General features: G+C 45.5%; 1 protein-coding gene across 1 annotated transcript in view; it reads right to left on the bottom strand.

Annotated features, from left to right (window-relative positions):
• LOC139264118 (uncharacterized) overlaps window positions 1–23,823 on the bottom strand; it is a 416,942-nt gene that overhangs the window by 182,198 nt on the left and 210,921 nt on the right. Inside the window, exon 8 of the mRNA XM_070880210.1 lies at window positions 12,711–12,879. Within this exon, the coding sequence (XP_070736311.1) occupies window positions 12,711–12,879 (169 nt within the window). The remainder of the gene's footprint in view (window positions 1–12,710; window positions 12,880–23,823) is intronic.

The following is a 23,823-nucleotide window of genomic DNA, read 5'->3' as shown; positions in this document are numbered from 1 at the left end:
GGATTTGTTTAAAGCAAATCATGTTTAAATAACTTGATCGAGTTTTTTAATGAAGTAACAGAGAGGGTTGATAAGGGCAATGCGGTTGACGTGGTGTAAATGGACTTCCAAAAGGCGTTTGATAAAGTGTCTAATAGGCTTGCCAGCAAGTTGAAGTCCATGGAATAAAAGGGACAGTAGCAGCATGAATACGAAATTGGCTAAGTGACAGGAAACAGAGAGTAGTGGTAACTGGTTGTTTTTTGGACTGAAGGAAGGCATATAGTGGTGTTCCCCAGGGATCGTTACTAGAACCACTGCTTTTCTTGATATATATTAATGACTTGGACTTGGGTGTAGAGCGTACAATTTCAAAATTTGCAGATGACACAAAACTTGGAAGTATAGTGAACAGTGAGGAGAACAGTGATAGACTTCACAAAGACATAGACAGGCTGGTGAAATGGGCAGACATGTGGCAGATGAAATGTAATGCAGAAAAGTGCGAAGTGATACATTTTGGTAGGAAGAATGAGGAGAGGCAATATAAACTAAAGGGTACAATCCTAAATCGAGTGCATGAAGAGAGAGACTTGGGAGTATATGTGCACAAATAGTTGAAGGTGCCAAGACAGGTTGAGAAAGTGGTTAAAAAAGCATACGGTAATGGGGGAGTGGGACTAGCTGAAGTGCTCTTGCAGAGAACCGGCACAGGCTCAACAGCCGAATGGCGTCCTTCTGTGCTGTAACCATTTTATGATTCTATGATTAGAAGGCAATTGATCCCTGTGCCTTAACTCCTCACCTTCTTTAAGGCATTCTGAAGGTCCATAATGGAAGCTATGCCTCTGGGCCCAGAAGGGCTGAGCTGGCAGGAATTCCCGTGGCACCTTGGAAACACCCTAGACACACACCCAAACTGTTGCTGGGACATGGGAGGTGTGGGTAAAAGTAGCACCCACCTCCACCACTACCACCCACTCCTTCCAATGAAGATTTGAAACACATGGCAAATGCGTTGGAAACCTTGCCAAACTGGATGCCATCCCAAATTTTGCCCCGCCCCAGGCCTGGCTCTCGACGTTAAATAATTGCAATGCTAAAAGCTTCATAACCAAGGGGAAAAGACTGGGCTATCACAGATTCTGGGCCTTTAGATATCACTGGGGCAGAGAGGGGGTTACGTGGCGTCAGTCCGAATATCATGAAAGAAAACACTGCGAAACAATCAAGATGGGACAGGTTTCCATGGTGTTTGAAAGACACTTGAATAACGAAGAAAGACAGTTACAGGAAGAGACAGACACCATTTTTTAAAACTTTCATAAGTAACACCACAAAAGTATGTTATGTTAACCACTTGGAAGGGATAATTGTCCACCAATGATATCGCAGGATGGAAGCAACAGGTGGTAGCTTTATGAACTCATAAATTGTTACTTCAATTATCTGGTTAAATTTGCCTCCATTTTATTGTTGGAGTTGGCTATTCCTGTAGATCAGTTTTTTAAATAATTTTTTGTAGATGTTGCTGGCAATGCCGGCATTAATTTTCCATCCTTAGTTGTCCTTGAGAAACATAGAGAAACACAGAAACATAGAAAATAGGTGCAGGAGTAGGCCATTTGGCACTTTGAGCCTGCACCACCATTCAATGGCTGATCATTCACCTCAGTACCCCTTTCCTGCCATCTCTCCATACCCCTTGATCCCTTGATCCCTTTAGCCATAAGGACCATATCCAACTCCCTCTTGAATATATCCAACGAACTGGCATCAACAACTCTCTGTGGCAGGTGGTGGTGGACCTTCTTCTTGAACTGCAGCAGTCATGTGGTGAAGGAATTCCCATAATGCTGTTGGGTAAGGAGTTTCGGAATTTTGACCCAGCATCAATGAAGGAATTGGGATATTTATCCAAGTCAGGAAGGTGTGTGACTTGGAGGGGAACTTGGACGTGATAGTGTTCCCGTGCACCTACTGCCCTTGTCTTTCTAGATGGTGGGGTGTTGTGGGTTTGGAAGGTGCTGCTGAAAAAGCCTTGGCAAGTTGCTGCAGTGCATCCTGTAGATAGGATACACTGCAGCAACGGTATGCCAGTAGTGGGTGGGGTGGCTTGACCCATCCACCTCCACGGAGGTGTGTGGGGGACCTGACCCATCCACCTCCATGGCACGAACCTGGTATTGCAGTACTTCCAGGAACGGTGCAGTGGCTCTAGGCCTTTTGGCTAAGAGCATTGGCGCAGAGTGATCCTTGAATGGGCCCAAGGTGACCTCTGGCGTTTGTGATTTGACAAAGAATTGGAACGATTGGCTATGAATTTCAAAAAAAAAAAACGGTATGCCAGTAGTGGATGTTTAAGATAGTGGATGGGGTGCCGATCAATGAACTGCTTTGTCCTGGACGGTATTGAGCTTGTTGCATGTTGTTACAGCTGCACCCATTCAGGGCAAGTGGAGAGTTCCACAACGATAGCAGCAGTACTAAATATTTGTTTTAAACTATTGATAAAGGCAAGAAAGAGAACAAGTATGTTTATCGTAATTCCTTGCAACAATTTCATTTTCAATGGTGGTTGATGGCAACACATTCTCATTCTAAAATGCATTTTCTCTTCATTCCTAATCAGCTGAGTGGGCAGACAAGTGACCAGTATGCCACATCACAGAGCACTTGTGCTATAATTTAATGTGGATTCACCTTACCTGAAACTGACACAGTCACATAATCACACAGAAATAAAGGATGCTTTAAAATAAAACTCATGTGCTGTTCAATACTTCAGCTGTCAGTATGTAGTTGCAGGCTCTGATCATTAGGTAGCTCAGTAAAGCAAGTTTCTTAAGTTGCTTTTCCAATTCCATTGCCATCTTGTATATTTAAAAAAACCTTATATTCCTCAACTGACCACAGGCAATGTCATGGGCAATTTAGAGGTATATTATAAATTAAGCCTGAAATGCATACAAATAAGAACACAACAAGTTGAATTATTTAAGCAAAAGCAAAATACTGCGGATGCTACAATCTGAAATAAAAACAGAAAATACTGGAAATCTCAGCGGGTCGGGCAGCATCTGTGGAGAGAAAAACAGAGTTAACGTTTCAGGTCGATGACCCTTCGTCAGAGCAGGAGAATGTTTGAAAAGAACACATTCTTAAGAAGCACTGAAATGGGGAGGGAAAGAAAGAACAAAACGGAAGATCTGTGAAGGGTGGAAAGGAGGAGAGCTGAGAGAGACACCAGCGGTAGTTTGGCCGTTTGCCCGATCCGTCCGGCCTATGCCTGCGATGAGCGGCTGGGAAATCAGTGCGGTCCTGCCATGCTGGTGGTGCAGAGGAAGTAAAGTACTCCAAAGGTAAGTGCAAGTATTTGTTCTTTTAATTTTTTTTAGCGATTTGTGTTGTGGTGGCGGGGCAATGTTTTGGGGAATATTTTTGTGTTTTTTTTTTAAAGGTTTCTCCCCCACCCCCCCAGGCCTCTCTCAGAGTGCACACGTCCACAAAAAGTGTACAATGTCTCCCTTTACACTGCGCCCCCTGACGCAGGGCTTAGATGATGAAACTTCTTAACTAAAGCGGAAACTATTCCCAGCCGGTAACTTTCCCATCTCACCTTCATTTTCACCCCGAAAACAGATAACCCTAAAATCTAGCTCCTAGTTCTGGACTCTCCAGCCAGGGAAAATAGCTTCTCAGCATCTACCCTGTCAAGTCCTCTAACAATTATATGTTCCAATATATACTGTGTTATGTTCAGAATAAATCCACACGACTGTATTGTAAGCTCAAACTGTTGTGACCTTGGTCTCTTTATTCAGACTCCAGAGAGGGGAAGCAGCATGATGAATCACCTTTTATACCTGCTTGCCCCAGGATGCACAGGTGACCCTTAGGTCTCCCACAGGTGTTCCCCTTAGTGGCAAGTCTTACATTTTGGTAAGGTTTGTATACATACATAACATACTGTGTATACTATATACAATGACAACACAAATAAATGAAATGCTACATTTCATTTGCCAATACTTCAAAGTTTAAGAGACTTTTCATGCTCTCACATAATTTTACTCACTGAAATATAAACACAACTGGTAATGCTACTCGGCAATGTTTTTAGATTAAAAGAAAGTTCTGTGAAACAAGCTGTGTTCTGGAATGCATCTGCGTCTCTGCACATACAGAGGCTGAACTCCAAGTCATAGTCAACGTATTTACTGAGGCGTACGAAAGCATGGGCCTTACGTTAAACATCCGTACAACAAAGGTCCTCCACCAGCCCATCCCCCCCAAGTCATCAAGATCCACGGCCAGCCCTGGACAACGTGGACCATTTCCCATACCTCAGGAGCCTCTTATCAACAAAAGCAGACATTGATGACGAGATTCAACACCGCCTCCAGTGCGCCAGCGCAGCCTTCGGCCGCCTGAGGAAAAGAGTGTTTGAATGAAGATCAGGCCCTCAAATCTACCACCATCCCCAGCATTGAAGCACTGACCACACCTGATCAGCTCTGCTGGGCAGGCCACATTGTCCACATGCCAGACAGGAGACTCCCAAAGCAAACGCTCTATTCGGAACTCCTTCACGGCAAGCGAGCCAAAGGTGGGCAGAGGAAACGTTACAAGGACACTCTCAAAGCCTCCCTGATAAAGTGCAACATCCCCACCGACACCTGGGAGTCCCTGGCCAAAGACCGCCCTAAGTGGAGGAAGTGCATCCGAGAGGGCACTGAGCACCTCGAGTCTCATATGTACATGTAAACTTGTATTTACTCTGTACAGCCACCAGAGTGCTCATCTCCTGGAATCCCAAGAGATTCCATAATCCCTTGGGAGCACAGGTATTGAAGGAGGCTTCACAGGTTGGAGAGGCACTCTGGGAACCTGCAATAAAAGACTAAGGTCAAATTTTCCTTTGAGCTCACAGTGTTCAGTCTGACTCTTTCTCCACAACACAACAACTGGTGACGAGATACAGATAGCGAACCCAAAGATGCAGAGAACAGTGGGCATCCTGGAGAAATTCTCAGAGGGAGATGGTTGGGAAACTTTTGTGGAGCGACTCGACTAATACTTCGTGGCCAATGAGATAGATAGGAAAGAGAGCGCTGCCAAACGAAGGGCGATCCTCCTCAACGTCTGTGGGGCACCAATGCATGGCTTCATGAAGAATCTGCTCACTCCAGCGAAACCCACGGAGAAATCGTATGAAGATTTGTGCACACTGGTCCGAGAGCATTTGAACCTGAAGAAAAGCGTTCTGATGGCGAGGTACCGGTTCTACACCTACAAAAGGTCTGAAGGCCAGGAAGTGGCGAGTTATGTCGCCGAGCTAATACGCCTTGTAGGACATTGCAAGTTTGAAGGACATTTGGAGCACATGCTCAGAGACTTTTTCGTACTTGGCATTGGCCACGAAACCATACTTCGCAAACTTTTGACTGTAGAGACCCCAACCTTGAGTAAGGCCATAACGATAGCCCAGGCGTTCATTGCCACCAGTGACAGCATGAAGCAAATCTCTCAACACACAAGTGCTGCTACAAGTACTGTGAACAAAGTGATGTTGTTTTCGAATTGTAACGTACAGGGCAGGTCACACATACCTGCAGCTACACGTCCGCAGATGTCTCAGAGTCCACCATCAAGGGTGATGAATGCAAGGTCATTAACACCTTGTTGCCGCTGCGGGGGTGATCATCGTTTACATTCATGCCGATTCAAAGAGTACGTTTGCAAGGGCTGTGTAACAATGGGACATCTCCAACGAGTGTGCAGGCAAGCTGCAAGGCCTGTTAAACCTGCAAATCACCATGTTGCAGAGGAGGACAGATCCACAGAGGATCACGACGAACCACAGCCTCAGATCGAGGAGGCAGAGGTACATGGCGTGCACACATTCACCACAAATTGTTCCCCGATAATGCTGAATGTTGAACTAAATGGACTCCCAGTGTCAATGGAGCTGGGCACGAGCCAGTCCATCAAGGGCAAAAAGACTTTCGAAAGATTGTGGTGCAACAAGGACTCAAGGCTAGTCTTAACTCCAGTTCGCACGAAACTAAGAACTTACACGAAAGAACTGATACTTCTAGTCGGCAGTGCTACCGTAAAGGTCTCCTACGATGGAACGGTGGACAAGCTACCACTCTGGGTGGTACCGGGAGATGGTCCCACGCTGCTCAGCAGGAGCTGGCTGGGAAAGATGTGCTGGAACTGGGACGACGTCCGAGCGCTATCGCCCGCTGACGACACTTCGTGTGCCCAGGTCTTAAACAAATTTCCTTTGCTGTTCGAACCAGGCATTGGGAAATTCCAAGGAGCAAAAATGCAGATCCACCTAATTTCGGGGGCGCGACCCATTCATCACAAGGCGAGAGCAGTACCATACATGATGAGAGAAAGGGTAGAGATCGAGCTAGGCCGGCTGCAAAGAGAGGGCATCATTTCCCCAATCGAGTTCAACGAGTGGACCAATCCTATTGTCCCAGTCCTCAAGGGAGACGGCACCATCAGAATCTGTGGCGATTACAAAGTAACTATCAATCGTTTCTCCCTACAGGACCAATACCCACTAGCAAAGGCCGACGACCTCTTTGCAACGAAGCTGGATCTGACTTCAGCCTACATGACACAGGAACTGGAGGAATCATCGAAGGTTCTCACCTGCATCAACACGCACAAAGGTCTTTTTGTTTATAACAGTTTGGAATCCAATCGGCGGCGGCGATATTCCAGAGAAACATGAAAAGCTTACTGAAGTCGGTCCCACACACTGTGGTCTTCCAGGACGACATCTTGGTCACAGGTCGGAACACAGTCAAGCATCTGCAGAAGCTGGAGGAGGTTCTTAGTCGACTCAACCATGTGGGGCTCAGGTTAAAACGCTCGATGTGCGTTTTGCTGGCGCCTAAAGTGGAGTTCCTGGGAAGGAGGATTGCAGTGGATGGCATCTGGCCCACCAATGCGATGACGGAGGCAATCGAGAACTCACCGAGGCCACAGAACTTGATGGAGCTGCGGTCGTTTCTGGGACTGCTGAACTACTTTGGCTTCTTACCGGGTCGCAGCACAGTTAGAACCACTGCATGTCTTACTACAAAAAGGGGACGAATGGGTTTGGGGCAAAAGCCAAGAAAATGCCTTTGTAAAAGCGAGAAAATTATTATGCTCAAACAAATTGCTTATGTTGTATGATCCATGTAAGCGTTTGGTACTAGCATGTGATGCGTCGTCATATGGCGTCGGGTGTGTATTGCAACAAGCTAATGATTTCGGGAAACTGCAACTGGTTGCCTATGCTTCCAGGAGTCTGTCTAAGGCTGAGAGAACCTAGAGCATGATTGAGAAAGAAGCGTTAGCGTTTGTTTATTGGGTAAAGAAAATGCATCAATATGTGTTTGGGCTAAAATTCGAATTGGAAACTGACCAGAGGCCACTTATATCCCTATAAAGAGATAAATACCAATGCGTCGGCCCGCATCCAGAGATAGGCGCTCACATTGTCCGCCTATAACTACGCCATCCGCCACAGCCCAGACACAGAAAACTGCGCCGATGCTCTCAGTAGGCTGCCATTGCCCACCACGGGGGTGGAAATGGCGCAGCCCGCAGATCTAGCCATGGTTATGGAAGCATTTGAGGGTGAACAATCACCTGTCACTGCCCGGTAGATCAAAACCTGGACAAGCCAGGACCCCTCATTATCTCTAGTCAAAAGCAATGTGCTTCACGGGAGCTTGTCCAGTGTCCCAGTGGAAATGCAGGAAGAGATAAAGCCGTTCCAGCGGCGCAAAGATGAAATGTCTATACAAGCAGAGTGCCTTCTGTGGGGCAATCGAGTAGTGGTCCCCAAGAAGGGCAGAGACACCTTCATCAATGACCTCCACAGTACCCACCCAGGCATTGTAATGATAAAAGCAACAGCCAGATCCCACGTGTGGTGGCCCGATATTGATGCGGACTTAGAGTCCTGCCTTCACAGATGTAATACATGCTTGCAGTTAAGCAATGTACCCAGGGAGGCGCCGCTAAGTTTATGGTCTTGGCCCTCCAAACCGTGGTCTAGGGTACATGTCGACTATGCAGGCCCGTTCTTGGGTAAAATGTTCCTCGTGGTTGTAGAGGCGTACTCCAAGTGGATTGAATGTGAGATAATGTCGACTAGTACGTCCGCTGCCACTACTGAAAGCCTGCGGGCCATGTTTGCCACACATGGCCTACCCGATGTCCTGGTGAGTGACAATGGGCCATGTTTTACCAGTGCTGATTTCAAAGAATTCATGACCCGTAACGGGATCAAACATGTCACATCTGCCCCATTTAAATCAGTGTCCAATGGTCAGGCAGAGAGAGCAGTGCAAACCATCAAGCAAGGCTTGAAGAGGATAACTGAAGTCTCACTGCAGACTCATCTATCCCGAGTCCTGCTTAGCTACCGCACGAGACCCCACTCACTCACTGGGATCACACCTGCTAAATTGCTCATGAAGAGCACTTAAGACGAGGCTCTCGTTAGTTCACCCCGATCTACATGAACAGGTAGAGAACAAGCGGCTTCAACAAAATGCATACCATGATAGCGCAAATGTGTCACGTGAGATTGAAATCAATGATTCTGTATTTGTATTAAATCATGGACAAGGTCCCAAGTGGCTTCCTGGCACTGTCATGGCCAAAGAGGGGAGCAGGGTGTTTCGGGTCAAACTTTCAAATGGACTCATTCACCGGAAAGACTTGGACCAAATCAAACTCAGATTCACGGACTATCCTGAGCACCTACCTTGGACCCTACCTTTTTTGATCCCCCAACATACACACCAGTGGCAACCGGCACCACGATTGATCACGAAGCAGAACCCATCATCCACAGCAGGCCAGCAGGACCCAACACACCAGGCAGCCCAGCAAGGCCAGCTGCACAGCAGCCCAGCGAGGGCCCAACAAATGATTCAACAACACCAGCTTTCACACTGAGATGATCAACCAGGGCAAGAAGGGCCCCAGATCGATTCACATTGTAAATAGTTACACTATTGACTTTGGGGGGGGGGCAGTGTTGTTATATATGTAAACTTGTATTTACTCTGTATAGCCACCAGAGGGCTCATCCCCTGGAGTCTCAAGGGATCCCATAATCCCTTGGGAGCACAGGTATTTAAGGAGGCTTCACAGGTTGGAGAGGCATTCTGGTGACCTGCAATAAAAGACTAAGGTCACACTTTAATTTGAGCTCACAGTGTTCAGTCTGACTCTTTCTCCATACACAACAGCCGAGAGCATGCAGAATTCAAGTGTAGGCAGCGGAAAGAGCGTGCGGCAAATCAGTCCCACCCACTCTTTCCCTAACCACACCTGTGATAGGGACTGTGGTTCGCGTATTGGACTGTTCAGCCACCTAAGGACTCACTTTTAGAGTGGAAGCAAGTCTTCCTCAATTCTGAGGGACTGCCTATGATGATGATGATCAGTAGGCAAATAACCGAAGCAACATTGCAGTTTTCCCTCTTTTCTTTCCTGTTATCAGTGAATGATCACTTGCCTGTTTGGAACCACTCCAGTATTCCAAAGACAATTTATCCTTCCTGCAACGCACAAAAATCCCATCAGCATGCGGCTGATAAGTTTATTTGCAATCCCTAAGAGACCTGCAATGTCCCTAAGAAATTTTTTTTTAAGCAGATTCACTCTGTTTTAGTCATCTTAAGTCATAAGACTAACTGAAAATATGCAGTCTCCTTGGCAACAAATTACAGTTAATTTGCAAATCTGCATTACTTTTGGCTTGCGAAGTAATAAATTTTGCTATAATTAAACTGTTTTGCTTTCAGAACTCAAACTCCGGAGATCTTTGTCGCATATTTGTGCAGACATTGGTTAGATTGCAGGAGTATTGCATGCAGTTTTGAGCACCCATTATAGAAAGGATATAGAACCAGAGAAAAGGTACAGTGAACTCACTAAAATTATGCCAGGGATAAGACGTTAGGGGCCGAAATTCCCTTGATAATGCTGCCGTTAACGCCGGTGATGGGTGGCTAATGGGCGGCAAAGGTGAGCGGCGTCCACGTCTACGTGGAAATTGATTTGCTCATTGGTGGCGGTGCCAAGAGGTAATGCTACGCCCTCGAACGCCACCCACGTGGTGACATCATCCAGCGTACAATTTGGCGCCACTTACGCAATATTTGCGATGTACGGAGGCCTAACGGCCAGGCGTCTGTACAGCCAAGAAAAAGTGGAGGGAACATTGTGGTGCTCGGGCGGAATCACCCAAAGATCAAGGTAAGTTTTTTTCTTTATTTATTTCATCTTTTATTTATTAGTTGTACAGTGGGGAAGTATGTGTGGGGCTCGGAGAAGTTTTCATTTTTTTTTTCTCCCCGTTTTTCCAGCTCGCATGCCACAGTAGGCCTCCTGAGAATGCAACGCCACTTTTAGCGCCGCTCTCTCATCTTTGGCCGTTAAAACTGAATTTGGCATTTTGAGGCTGCACCTAACGCTCGCCGCTAAAATCAGCACTCAGGTGGTGACAGCGCCTCAAAAATGGCGGTACTGAATTTCGACCCCTTAAAGTTATGAAAAAGAGTTTGGAAAATTGGGCCCTTTTTCTGCAGAACAAAGAAGATTAAAGGCAACTCTAACAGAGGTTCTGAGAGGGTAAATAGTGAAAGTTTGTTTCTGCAGCTTGATGAATTGGTGACAATGAAGCACAGGCTCAGGGTTATCACTAGATGAATGCAGAGGGCATTTAGAAAAAAAGTACTCACAGAGAACATGCAATGCTGTACCACAACACTGCACGAGGTAGAAAAAGCTGTAAGACAGCTTAAGAACAACAAGGCTACGGGAGCAGATGGAATCCCTGCTGAGGCACTGCTGCCGCAAATACATGACCTCATCTCTCTTATCTGGAGGGAGGAGAGCATGCCGGGAGATCTCAGAGATGCAGTGATCGTGACCATCTTTAAAATATGGGGACAAGTCCGACTGCGACAACTACAGAGTAATCTCCCTGCTATCAGCCACTGGGAAAGTTGTCACTAGAGTTCTCCTCAACAGTCTTTCCCTGTGGCCGAGGAGCTCCTCCCGGAGTCACAGTGCGGATTTCGTCCCCTACGGGGCACAACGGACATGATTTTTGCAGCTAACAGCGTTAGCCATTATACATGGCATTCTTCAACCTTACAAAGGCCTTTAACACCGTCAACCACGAGGGTCTATGGAGCGTCCTCCTCCGTTTAGGATGCCCCCAAAAGTTCATCAACATCCTCCATCTGTTTCACGAGAATATGCAGACCGTGATCCTAACCAACGGATCCATTACAGACCCAATCCACGTCCGGACCGGGGTCAAACAGGGCTGCGTCATCGTCCCAACCCTCTTCTCAATCTTCCTCGCTGCCATGCTCCACCTCACAGTCAACAAGCTCCCCACTGGAGTGGAACTAAACTACAGAACCAGTGGGAACCTGTTCAACCTTCGCCGTCTCCAGGCCAGGTTCAAGACCACCCCAACCTCTGTCGTCAAGCTACTGTACGTGGACAACGCCTGCGTCTGCGCACGTACAGAGGCTGAAATCCAGGGCATAGTCAACGTATTTACTGAGGCGTCCGAAAGCATGGGCCTTACGTTAAACATCCGTACAACAAAGGTCCTCCACCAGCCTGTCTTTGCCGCACAGCACTGCCATCAAGATCCAAGGCGCGGCCCTGGACAACGTGGACAATTTCCCATACCTCGGGAGCCTCTTATCAACAAGAGCAGACATTGATGACGAGATTCAACACTGCCTCCAGTGCACCAGTGCAGCCTTCGGCCGCCTGAGGAAAAGAGTGTTCGAAGACCAGGCCCTCATATCTGCCACCAAGCTCATGGTCTACAGGGCTACAGTAATACCTGCCCTCCTGTATGGCTCAGAGACATGGACCATGTACAGTAGACACCTCAAGTCGCTGGAGACATACCATCAATGACGTCTCCACAAGATCCTACAAATCCCGAGAGGACAGACGCACCAATATTAGCATCCTCGACCAGGCCAACATCCCCAGCATTGATGCACTGACCACACTTGATCAGCTCCATTGGGCAGGCCACATTGTCCGCACGCATGCCAGACACGAGACTCCCAAAGCAAGCACTCTACTTGGAACTCCTTCACGGCAAATGAGCCAAAGGTGGGCAGAAGAAATGTTACAAGGACACCCTCAAAGCCTCACTGATAAAGTGCAACATCCCCACCGACACTTGGGAATCCCTGGCCAAAGACCACCCTAAGTGGAGGAAGTGCATCTCGAGTCTCATCGCCAAGAGCATGCAGAAATCAAGCGCAGACAGCGGAAAGAGCATGCGGCAAACCTGTCCCACCCTCCCTTACCTCAGCGACCATCTGTCCCACCTATGACAGGGACTGTGGCTGTCGTATTGGACTGTTCAGCCACTTAAGGACTCATTTTAAGAGTGGAAGCAAGTCTTCCTCGATTCCGAGGGACTGCCTATGATGATGACTGAAGCAGCGACTATAAAATTGTCTAAAAGGGAACTAGGTAAGTAATTCAAAATATAGTGGATATGGGGAAATGGAATTGGAACAAATAGCTCCAATTGATGAGCAAGCACTGATTTAGGTGCGATGGGCTGAATGGCTCCTACTGTGCTAATTGCGATGATTCTTTGTCTGCATACTATACTAATTATATACATACATTAAATGTCGGTTTACCTGCGGAATGGCGTAATCCATCTTCCAAGTTCAAGATTGCAGAATGAGCTGTTCTGAATACAGCACACATAAAGCTCAACTGTGTGATCCCAATGAGCACAAGTTTCATCTCTTGTTCCAGGGCATGACAATGAAGCATCAAGTTCTAGATGGTTAAATGAAGATAGGTCTATGGAAAACAGAAAGGATGCTTCACTATCACTTGTCAACATCACCCATATATTTGAATTTCAACTTATTGGTCTTCTCATTAATGTTAGTGATTTCAATGCATCAAAAATATTTCTGGTGAGAAGCAAGCATAAAAATGTAAACTACACCAATGGCGAAATATTATTTTGCCAATCACAAATTAAGTAAATGAATACAAAAAGTTATTAAGGTAAGGTTTTAGTGAGCACAAGCTGGGCCTAACTTAAAAATCCAGAGTTTCCCCAATCAATTTGCTCCAGCGTAACTCATTTAGTTACATTTTTTTAGGGAATTTTATTTTCATCCAAAGGGGCGTAACCAGCCACCTACGCCAATTCTGGCCATTTAGTGAACTTTGGCCAGCTGATAGTTACTCCATTTCTGCTTAGGCCAGCGTATGTGGCCTCTCCAGAAAACCCTTGCGGAGAGTTAAAGAAATCGGCGCAGGTAAGCAAATCGGAGGAGGCCATTCGGCCTGGGCTAGGGACGGGGAGCGGACCAGGGGGACACTCGGGGCCAGGGTCGGAGGGGGAGGGAGCGGACGGACTGGCAAGCTCTTTGGCCTGGGCTAGGGACGGGGAGCGGACTGGGAGGGCACTCAGAGCCAGAGTCGGCGGGGGAGGGAGCGGACGGACCGGCAAGCCCTTCGGCCTGGGCTCGGGGCAGGGAGCAGAGTGGAGCGGACCGGGAGGGCACTCGGAGCCAGGGTTGGCGGGGGAGGGAGCGGACAGAACGGCAAGCTCTTCGGCCTGGGCTAGGGGCGGAGCGGAGTGGACTGGGAGGGCACTCGGGGGCCAGGGTCGGAGGGGGAGGGAGCGGACAGACTGGCAAGCACTTTGGCCTGGGCTAGGGACGGGGAGCGGACCAGGGTTGAAGGGGGAGGGAGCGGACAGAACGGCAAGCCCTTCGGCATGGGTTAGGGGCGGGGAGCAGAGCGGACTGGGAGCAAACAGAGGAAATCTCCCCCTGAACCACCATGTTTGTATTAAAAAGGCACAAACTGGTTGCCACATGAGCTATTTTAGTATATTTGTTTTCTATATAATTGTACAAGACTTGCACTACCCACTCAATCTCACACACACAACTGGCTCTTTAAAAATGGCCGATTGCCAACTCGGAGCTGTACTGCCCATGCGCGTCCATTACAGCGATGTCAAAAACATAAGTTTTTTTTCCCGCGCATGCGTAGAAGGCCCGGCTGCGTTTTTTGCCGCAGACAGCAGGCTCCACCCCCCCGAGGCAACTGGACATGCTGCGCGGCTCCGGATTGCAGTATAAGGATCGGGGAAAGTTAGTACAATTATTTCTGGCGCATTTCTGGACCTAAAAACCCGGCGTAACTCTGGCAATATGCCAGAAAACAGGCTTGGGCAAAATTGAGCCCTATAAGCTGAACAATTTAAAGACTGTTGCTTACCACAAGACAAAATGCAGGGAATGGTTTTGATCTACTCTATGCCAGTATACAAAGAAAGATTCACAGCTCTTATACAACTGCATATTTGAAGAAAAATCTTTCTTCCTTTCATTGCATACTATTGTCCCAACATATGAACCCAGTTTACAGATACTCTCACCATCCCGTCCCCTCTCCCCAGCAAACCAGGCAGGGAAAAAATGGGGGAGAAATTGGACCCTCTTGCACCAAAAGGATGCCTGAACTGCATCTTCCCCCAAACTGGGTTGGACAGTTTCCCAGTCAACCCCGACGGTGACCTAAAACAGGTGTCATTTTACAAACTCCAATGGGTTGGGCCTATACTCAATGGAGTTTAGAAGAATGAGAGGTGATCTTATTGAAATGTATAAGATTCTATGGGGGCTTGACAGGGTAGATGCAGAGAGGGTGTTTCCCCTTGTGGGAGAATCTAGAACTAGGGGGCATAGCTTCAGAATAAGGGGTTGCCCATTTAAAACAGAAATGAGGAGGAATTGCTTCTCTCAGAGGGTCGTGAATCTTTGAAATTCTCTACCCCAGAGAGCTGTGAAGGCTGGGTCATTGAGTATATTTAAGGTGGAGATAGACAGATTTTTGAATGATAAGTGAGTCAAGGGTTATGGGGAGGGAGCAGGGAAGTGGAGTTGAGGCCAAGATCAGATCAGCCATTAAATAGCGGACCAAGCTTGAGGGGCCAAGTGGCCTACTCCTGCTCCTATTTCTTGTAAGGCACCTTAGATATGCAAATGAGGAGCTTAATGCTTGTTTTCGGAGCATTTCTGCTCCATCCGGCTTAACAGCACTTCTGAGGGCTTCTGCTGGCCTGCGATCCCTTTCCTGGCTGTTACACTTCCTTACCCATCCCCCCACACCCTGGACTTACTTGAGGGCCGCTGTTGGTAAGAATAGTGTCCCAAGTTGTTTCCCTTGAAATGGAAAATCTTATCAAAAGTACTGAAATGAGGCTCAATGCCCAATTTAGGGCAAGCTTTGGGACTCCCAGTTCAGACACACACGGCTTTTGAAAATGGGCAATAACCAATTTCTATCCCAATGAGATATGTCACAATCCGGCAGAAAAAGAAATTGGCTTTTTAATTGTTTTTTTTCTGATAAAAAAAAATAGTGGTACACGAAAGATTCTATTTTTAAAAAAATCACACCGAATATGCACAAAGGACATAGGCTGATTCTTTGTCTTTTTTATTAACATTTATTTTCTTCTGCTGCTCCGAAATATCACCAGTGATCCATAAAAATCAAACTATTAATATATGTCATCTTTCCTAAACATAATCAGCAGCTGTACAGTTCCAGGCATTTATAGCATCTCTAACAATGCTTTCCGCATCTACAAAGAAACTCATTTATCGCTCTATTATAATGGGCTAGAATTTCCCTAACCTGTTTTTCTGGCACCCTCATTCGAGCTGCGCCGTTTTTGCCCGCCTTCAGGCGCGCTGAAAAAGGACCTCCGTATTCTGGCCGCTCCCCAGCCTCTCCTCCGTCGTGGCGCAGCGTGGCCCAATGGATTGGGGGCGGAGCCAGGTCCCGGCGCTGAAAACAATGCCGGGACCTCTACACATGCGTGCTATCTGCGCACATGTGCGGTAACTCCTGACAGGCCGTTTCTGCAAACGCGCGCTGCAGGCTGTGTGGGAGGGGCCTGAAGCACGCCGTCCCGAGCCCTGGCCAAATGGGCTCCCTCATCAGCAACCAGAGTGTGGCATCTGATTGTTATCTTCCCTTCATGTCAAAAGATGATTTGATTCCTTTCAGCCTTGGATTAGGGGATTTACACTTAGAAACACTAAGAAAATCAAGATGGAATTTTGGCGTGGGAGGGGCATGTGGTGATGGTTCTTGAATCCACCAGTGTTGACGCCTGATTGTGGGTCTGGGTTTGTAACTCTCGACCAGATGAACTGAGGATTCATGCGGGTGTTTGATGCAATGTCGGACATCAGTCTAGACATGCTTCGCAAGGTGTACTTCCACCTCCCCCCCCTTCTCCTCTCTCCCCCCCTGCTCTCCCCCCTCCTCCTCTCTCCCCACCCCCTCCCCCCCACTCCTCTCTCCCCCTCCCCTCCCTCATCGGCGGCCCGCTGCGTTCCCCAAGGTAGGACTTCTATTTTTTATTTGTTATTTACTGATTGATTTTGGTGCTATAGGTGCAGGGCTCCTTCTATTTTTTTATTTTTTATTTATTGATTGCTTATTACTTTGGTCTTGGTGCTAAGGGGCAGGGTTCCATATATTTTATTTGTTAATTAATTGCTTATTACTTTTTGTGCTTTATTTGGTGCTTGGTGATGCTTTAAATTTTTATGGATCACTGCTTTAAAAGACCTTGGTTAAGCCCCATCTAGAATACTGTGTCCAGCTCTGGTCCTCTCACATGGTGGGAGATATAGTATCCCTGGAAAAGATTCAGATGAAATCCACTAGATTAATACCTAGTTTAAAATCCCGTTGTGACCATGTTAGGGTCAGGGAGCTACGTCATTTTACTCTACCAATGTGTTGAGTTCAGGTAGACTTCATTGATGCATTTAAAATGATAAAAGGACGAGACTATGTGCATGTGATTATTTGAATTAGATAAATTATGGAGAATGAGCGACAGCGTATCTGTGACATTAGTATAGAATTAGGTTAGATATTTGGAGAATTTATTTTCACAGTGGGCTATTGACCTTTGGAATAAGTTGCTGGTACATGCAGTCGGTGCAGATTCACTGCAAATATTCAAAACGGATCAAGAAGAGTTCCTGGAGGAGGCTCATATTGTTGGTATAAATGGAGATCTCATAGAAACATATAAAATTCTGACGGGATTAGACAGGTTAGATGCAGGAAGAATGTTCCCGATGTTGGGGAAGTCCAGAACCAGGGGTCATAGTCTAAGGGTAAGGGGTAAGCCATTTAGGACCGAGATGAGGAGAAACTTCTTCACTCAGAGAGTGGTGAACCTGTGGAATTCTCTACCACAAAAAGTTGTTGGGGCCAGTTTGTTAAATATATTCAAAAGGGAGTTAGATGTGGCCCTTACGGCTAAAGGGATCAAGGGGTATGGAAAGAAAGCAGGAATGGGGTACTGAAATGCATGATCAGCCATGATCATATTGAATGGTGGTGCAGGCTCGAAGGGCTGAATGGCCTACTCCTGCACCTATTTTCTATGTCTATGTCTATGCCTATGTAAGCGGGATGTTGGAATCATGAACCTTGCCTTCATGGTTATCTTCCGGAACTCATATTTGATCACTTTTGGTGGTGGGACAGGATTTTCCCAGAATTCTTGTTTCCCTAATTGTTATTTAAAAGAAGAAAATTCTGCTTTTCTGCCTTTCCTGGGAGATTATATGATTGCTGGTGAGTAGGGAGCATTGGGGGTTGTGTTGACTAGTTGCAACATGGCCGAATAGGATAGACTCGACAGACCAGCTGCTTTTACTCTATACATTTTTTTTTATATGTTCGTATAAACTCCACCTCAAATTCCATTCCCGAGCCACAAAATTCATCCCGTTCCCTGTCAACTGTCTGAGGCTGAACCAGACTGTTTGCAACCTTGGTGTCATATATGAAACTGAGAGGAGCTTCTGACTACATATCCACGCCATCATTAAGACCAGCTATTTTCACTTCTGTACCATCAACTGACTCCAGCCCTGCCTCAGCTCATCTGCTGCAGAATCCCTCATCCATGCCTTTGTTACCTCTAGGCTTGACTACTGCAATGCATCCCTAGCCAGTCTCCACGTTCTACCCTCAACAAACTTGAGGTCATCCAAAATTCTGCTGCTCATGTCCTAACTCGCACCAAGTCCTGTTCACTCATCACCCCTGTGCTTGCTGACTGGCATTGACTCCTGGTTAAACGCCTCAATTTTAAAATTCTCATCATTGTTTTCAAATCCCTCCATGGCCTCACCGCTCCCTATAATTTCCTCTAGGCCTACAACACATATCTGTGCTCCTCCAATTCTGGCCTCTTGAGCACCCTGATTTTAATGTCAGTTGTGGCACAGTGGGTAGCACTCTTGCCCCTAAGTCAGAAGGTTGTAGGTTCAAGTCCCATTCTGGGGAGTTGAGCACATACATCTAGGCTGACACTCCAGTGTAGTGCTGAGGGAGTGCTGCACTGTCGGAGGTGCTATCTTTCAGATGAGACGTTGAACCGAGGCCCCATCTGCTCTCTCAGGTGGACGTAAAAGATTCCATGGCACCATTTAGAAGAAAAGCAGGTGAGTTATCCCCGGTGTCCTGGCCAATATTTATTCCTCAATCAACAAAACAAAAAAACAGATTATCTGGTCATTATCACATTGTTGTTTGTGGGTGCTTGCAGTGCTCAAATTGGCTGCCATCTTTCCCACATTACTACACTCCAAAAGTACTTCATTGGCTGTGAAGCGCTTTGGTGGCCATGCCGACAGCTGTCAAGGCTCTAAGTTCTGGATTTCCCTCCCTAAATATTTCCAGCTCTCGACTTCTCTCTTCTCCTTTAAGACACTCCTTGAAACCTACCTCACCTGCCCTAATAGTGAGGTTGGGGACAGCATCAAACAGCAAATTAGAGATGCGTGTAATAAAGGTACAGCAGTTATCATGGGTGACTTTAATCTACATATAGATTGGGCTAACCAAACTGGTAGCAATACGGTGGAGGAGGATTTCCTGGAGTGTATAAGGGATGGTTTTCTTATATGTCGAGGAACCAACTAGAGAGCTGGCCATCCTAGACTGGATGTTGTGTAATGAGAGAAGACTAATTAGCAATCTTGTTGTTCGAGGCCCCTTGGGGAAAACTGACCATAATATGGTAGAATTCTTCACTAAGATGGAGAGTGACACAGTTAATTAAGAGACTAGGGTCCTGAACTTAAAGAAAGGTAACTTAGATGGTATGAGACGTGAATTGGCTAGGATAGATTGGCGAATGATACTCAAAGGGTTGACGGTGGATAGGCAATGGCAGACATTTAAAGATCACATGGATGAACTTCAACAATTGGACATCCCTGTCTGGTGTAAAAATAAAACTGGGAAGGTGGTTCAACTGTGGCTAACAAGGGAAATTAGGGATAGTGTTAAATCCAAGGAAGAGGCATATAAATTGGCCAGAAAAAGCAGCAAACCTGAGGACTGGGAGAAATTTAGAATTCAGCAGAGGTGGACAAAGGGTTTAATTAGGAGGGGGAAAATAGAGTATGAGAGTAAGCTTGCTGGGAATATAAAAACTGACTGCAAAAGCTTCTATAGATATCTGAAGAGAAAAAGATTAGTGAAGACAAATGTAGGTTCCTTGCAGTTAGAATCAGGTGAATTTATAATGGGGAACAAAGAAATGGCAGACCAATTGAACAAATACTTTCTGTCTCCACTAAGGAAAACACAAATAACCTTCCAGAAATACTAGGGGACCGAGGGTCCAGCAAGAAGGAGGAACTGAAGGAAATCCTTATTAGTCAGGAAATTGTGTTAGGGAAATTGATGGGATTGAAGGCCGATAAATCCCCAGGGCCTGTTAGCCTGCATCCCAGAGTTCTTAAGGAAGTGGCCCGAGGAATAGTGGATGCATTGGTGATCATTTGCCAACATTCTATCGACTCTGGATCAATTCCTATGGATTGGAGGGTAGCTAATGTAACCCCACTTTTTAAAAAAGGAGGGAGAGAGAAAGCAGTGAATTATAGATCGGTTAGCCTGACATCAGTAGTGGGGAAAATGTTGGAATCAATTATTAAAGATGTAATAGCAGCGCATTTGGAAAGCAGTGGCAGGATCGGTCCAATTCAGCATGGATTTATGAAAGGGATATCATGCTTGAAAATATCTTCTCAAATTTTTTGAGGATGTAACTAGTAGAGTGGATAAGGGAGAACCAGTGGATGTGGTGTATTTGGACATTCAAAAGGCTTTTGACAAGGTCCCACACAAGAGATTAGTGTGCAAAATTAAAGCATATGGTATTGGGGGTAATGTATTGACGTGGATAGAGAATTGGTTGGGAAGCAAAGAGTAGGAATAAACGGGTCTTTTTCAAAATGGCAGGCAGTGACTAGTGAGGTACTGCAAGGTTTAGTGCTGGGACCCCAGCTACTTACAATATACATTAATGATTTAGACGAAGGAATTGAATGTAATATCTCCAAGTTTGCAGATGACACTAAGCTGGGTGGCAGTGTGAGCTGTGAGGAGGATGCTAAGAGGCTGCAGAGTGACTTGGACAGATTAGGTGAGTGGGCAAATGCATGGCCGATGCAGTATAATGTAGATAAATATGAGGTTATCCACTTTGGTGGCAAAAACAGGAAGGTGGAATATTATCTGAATGGTGACAGATTAGGAAAAGGGGAGTTGCAACGAGACCTGGGTATCAAGTACATCAGTCATTGAAAGTTGGCATGCAGGTACAGCAGGCGGTAAAGAAGGCAAATGGCATGTTGGCCTTCACAGCGAGAGGAATTGAGTATAGGAGCAGGGAGGTCTTACTGTAGTTGTATAGGACCTTGGTGAGGCCACACCTTGAATATTGTGTACAGTTTTGGTCTCCGAATCTGAGGAAGGATATTCTTGCTATTGAGGGAGTGCAGCGAAGGTTCACCAGACTGATTCCCGGATGGCAGGACTGACATGAAGAAAGACTGGATCGACTAGGCTTATATTATTCACGGGAATTTAGAATAATGAGAGGGGATCTCAAAAAACAGGTTAGATGCAGGAAGAATGTTCCCGATGTTGGGGAAGTCCAGAACCAGGGGTCACAATCTAAGGATAAGGGGTAAGCCATTTAGGACTGAGATGAGGAGAAACTTCTTCACTCAGAGAATTGTGAACCTGTGGAATTCTCTATCAGAAAAAGTTATTGAGGCCAGTTCGTTAGATATATTCAAATGGGAGTTAGATGTGGCCCTTACGGCTAAAGGGGTCAAGGGGTATGGAGAGAAAGCAGGAATGAGGTATTGAAGTTGCATGATCAGCCATGGTCATATTGAATGGTGGTGCAGTCTCGAAGGGCCGAATGGCCTACTCCTGCACCTAGTTTCTATGTTTCCATGTTTCTAATATCTCCTTATTTGGCTCGGTGTCAAACTTTGTTTGTGAAGCACCTTGGACGTTTTACTACGTTAAGGTGCTATATAAATACAAGTTGCTGTTATTGTTGCATGTTTGTCGTAGCTATTTTTGAATATCAGGAAGTCATGCCAGTGAGAAAAATACGTCATTCAACGAATTTCCTGCAACACTGGATGCAAGTGACTTTTGTATACCCCCGACAACGCGCATTGTTAAGAGCTTTTAAATTTCAAAAGGAGGGTTTTCTGAAAGCAATCAATTATAGAGAAACTAATTGCTTTTGGGAAACCAGCTTCCAGATAAAGCATTTCCATTTTTTCCTGTGTGGATCTTTGTGGCTGAGGCCTGCCCTGAATCCTGGTGCACCAGCTGAGGGACAGCAGGAAGGGGGTCGGAGGCGGTTATCTCATCAACTCTGTAAATGGCTCAGGTACGGGCCTGCAATTGTCTTGACACTGGTGGGGGTGCGTCCATTTGGGCAGAAGTTATGTTCTGCCACCAAAAGGCCCATTGCAGAATATCTGAGCCTGAGTGGGAACACTTAACGCCACTGTTCTTCAAGCACACTGGATTCTTTTTGGAATTTGACTGGGAAACAACTAATTTTTCTATCATAATTCATTTTATTAACAAACTTGATGAAATAGAAACATAAAGAATCCTATATCGAAATGTTTGGTGCAAGATTTATGCTGTAACACCTCCTCGTGAGCGATTTCAGTTAACTTGTGCTTACAAATCTTTCCATACTTCTTTCTATATTTCATTATAATCTTACTAACCGAAAGCAGAAGAAATGTCTGTGGGAGTACATTGTCCATTGCAAATGTATCAAAGTATTTTTTGACTTATTCAAGAAAAAAGTTAACTTTTTACTCAAAAGGGGACACACCATGTTGGGTCTTTGTCCCTCCTGTGAAATTATTGATAAGGCAAAGCCAGTGTATCCTATACTGGCCCAATTCATTTTAATGAGCCGTCACTTTGGAACAGCCAGGAGCTGATCTGCAGAAACCTGAAAGCAGCAAATGCTATGTATGCAGCATTTTGGCTTGGGCAACTAGATTCTGAAATCTGCTGTCGGAAATAGTCAAGTTAAGACCTACTCTTGTCAGAAAAGTTATTCTGAAGTGATTTACTGGGTGCTGTCTACTCATTATTAATTTTAAGGGAATATAAGGATTTCACATTTTACCCAGAGTATATTATACTAATGTCCATACCATAAAGACATAACATAAGGATGGGATAAAGACAGTAGCGAGAAAGGATCTTAGCTCTGAAAATTAAGAAGTAGAATCAGTTTGGCTAAGAAACAGCAAGGGGCAGAAAACATTGGTGGGAGTTGTTTATAGTCCCCCAAACAGTAGCTGTAATGTAGGGCAGAGTAAAAATCAGGAAATTAGAGGTGTATGTAACAAGGGTAATACAGTAATCATGGGGAACTTTAATCTACATATAGACTGGGCAAACCAAATTTGCAGTAATAGTGTGGAGGACAAATTCATGGAATGTATACAGGATAGTTTTCTGGATCAGTATGTTAAGAAACCAACTAGGGAACAGGCTATTTTAGATCTAATATTGTGCAATGAGAAAGGGTTAATTACTAACCTTGCAGTAAAGGGGCCCTTAGGGAAGAGTGACCATAATATGATCGAATTTTATATTAATTTTGAAAGTGATTTAGTTAAATCCGAAACTAGAGTCTTAAATCTAAACAAAGCAAACTATGTAGGTATGAGGGGCGAGTTGGCCAAGGTAGATTGGGAAACTACATTAACAGGTATGACGGTAATGGCTAGCATTTAAAGAATACATAATTTAAAACAAATATACATTTCTTTAAGGCACAAAAACCCTATAGGAAAACTGGTCTAACCGTGGCTAACAAGAGAAGTTAAAGATTGTATTAGATCACAGGAAGAGGCTTATAATGTTGCCAAAAAGAGCAGTAAGCCTGATAATTGGGAGGATTTTAGAATTTAGCAAAGGAGGACCAAGAAATTGATAAAGAAAGGGAAAATAGAATGAGAGTAAACTTGCGAGAGACATAAAAACAGACTGTAAAAGTTTCTGTAGGTAAATTTCTATAGGAAAAGATTAGCGAAAGTAAATGTGGGTCCCTTACAGGCTGAGGCTGGAGAAATTATAATGGGAAATAAGGAAATGGCAGACAAATTAAACAAATATTTTGTGTCTGTCTTCACGGAAGAAGACAGGAAAAACCTCCTGGAAATAGCAGAGAACCAAGTGTCCAGTGAGAATGAGGAACTAAAAGAAATTAGTATTAGTAAAAAAGTTGTACTGGAGAAATTTAATGGGACTGAAGGCCAATAAATCCACTGGACCTGATGGCCTACATACTAGGGTTTTGAAAGAGGTGGCTATAGA

This window comes from Pristiophorus japonicus, chromosome 5 (assembly GCF_044704955.1).
Source record: "Pristiophorus japonicus isolate sPriJap1 chromosome 5, sPriJap1.hap1, whole genome shotgun sequence".
Lineage (NCBI taxonomy): Eukaryota > Metazoa > Chordata > Chondrichthyes > Pristiophoridae > Pristiophorus > Pristiophorus japonicus.
Note: the sequence above shows the minus strand (reverse complement) of the source record. Positions and strands in the feature narration are given on the sequence as shown.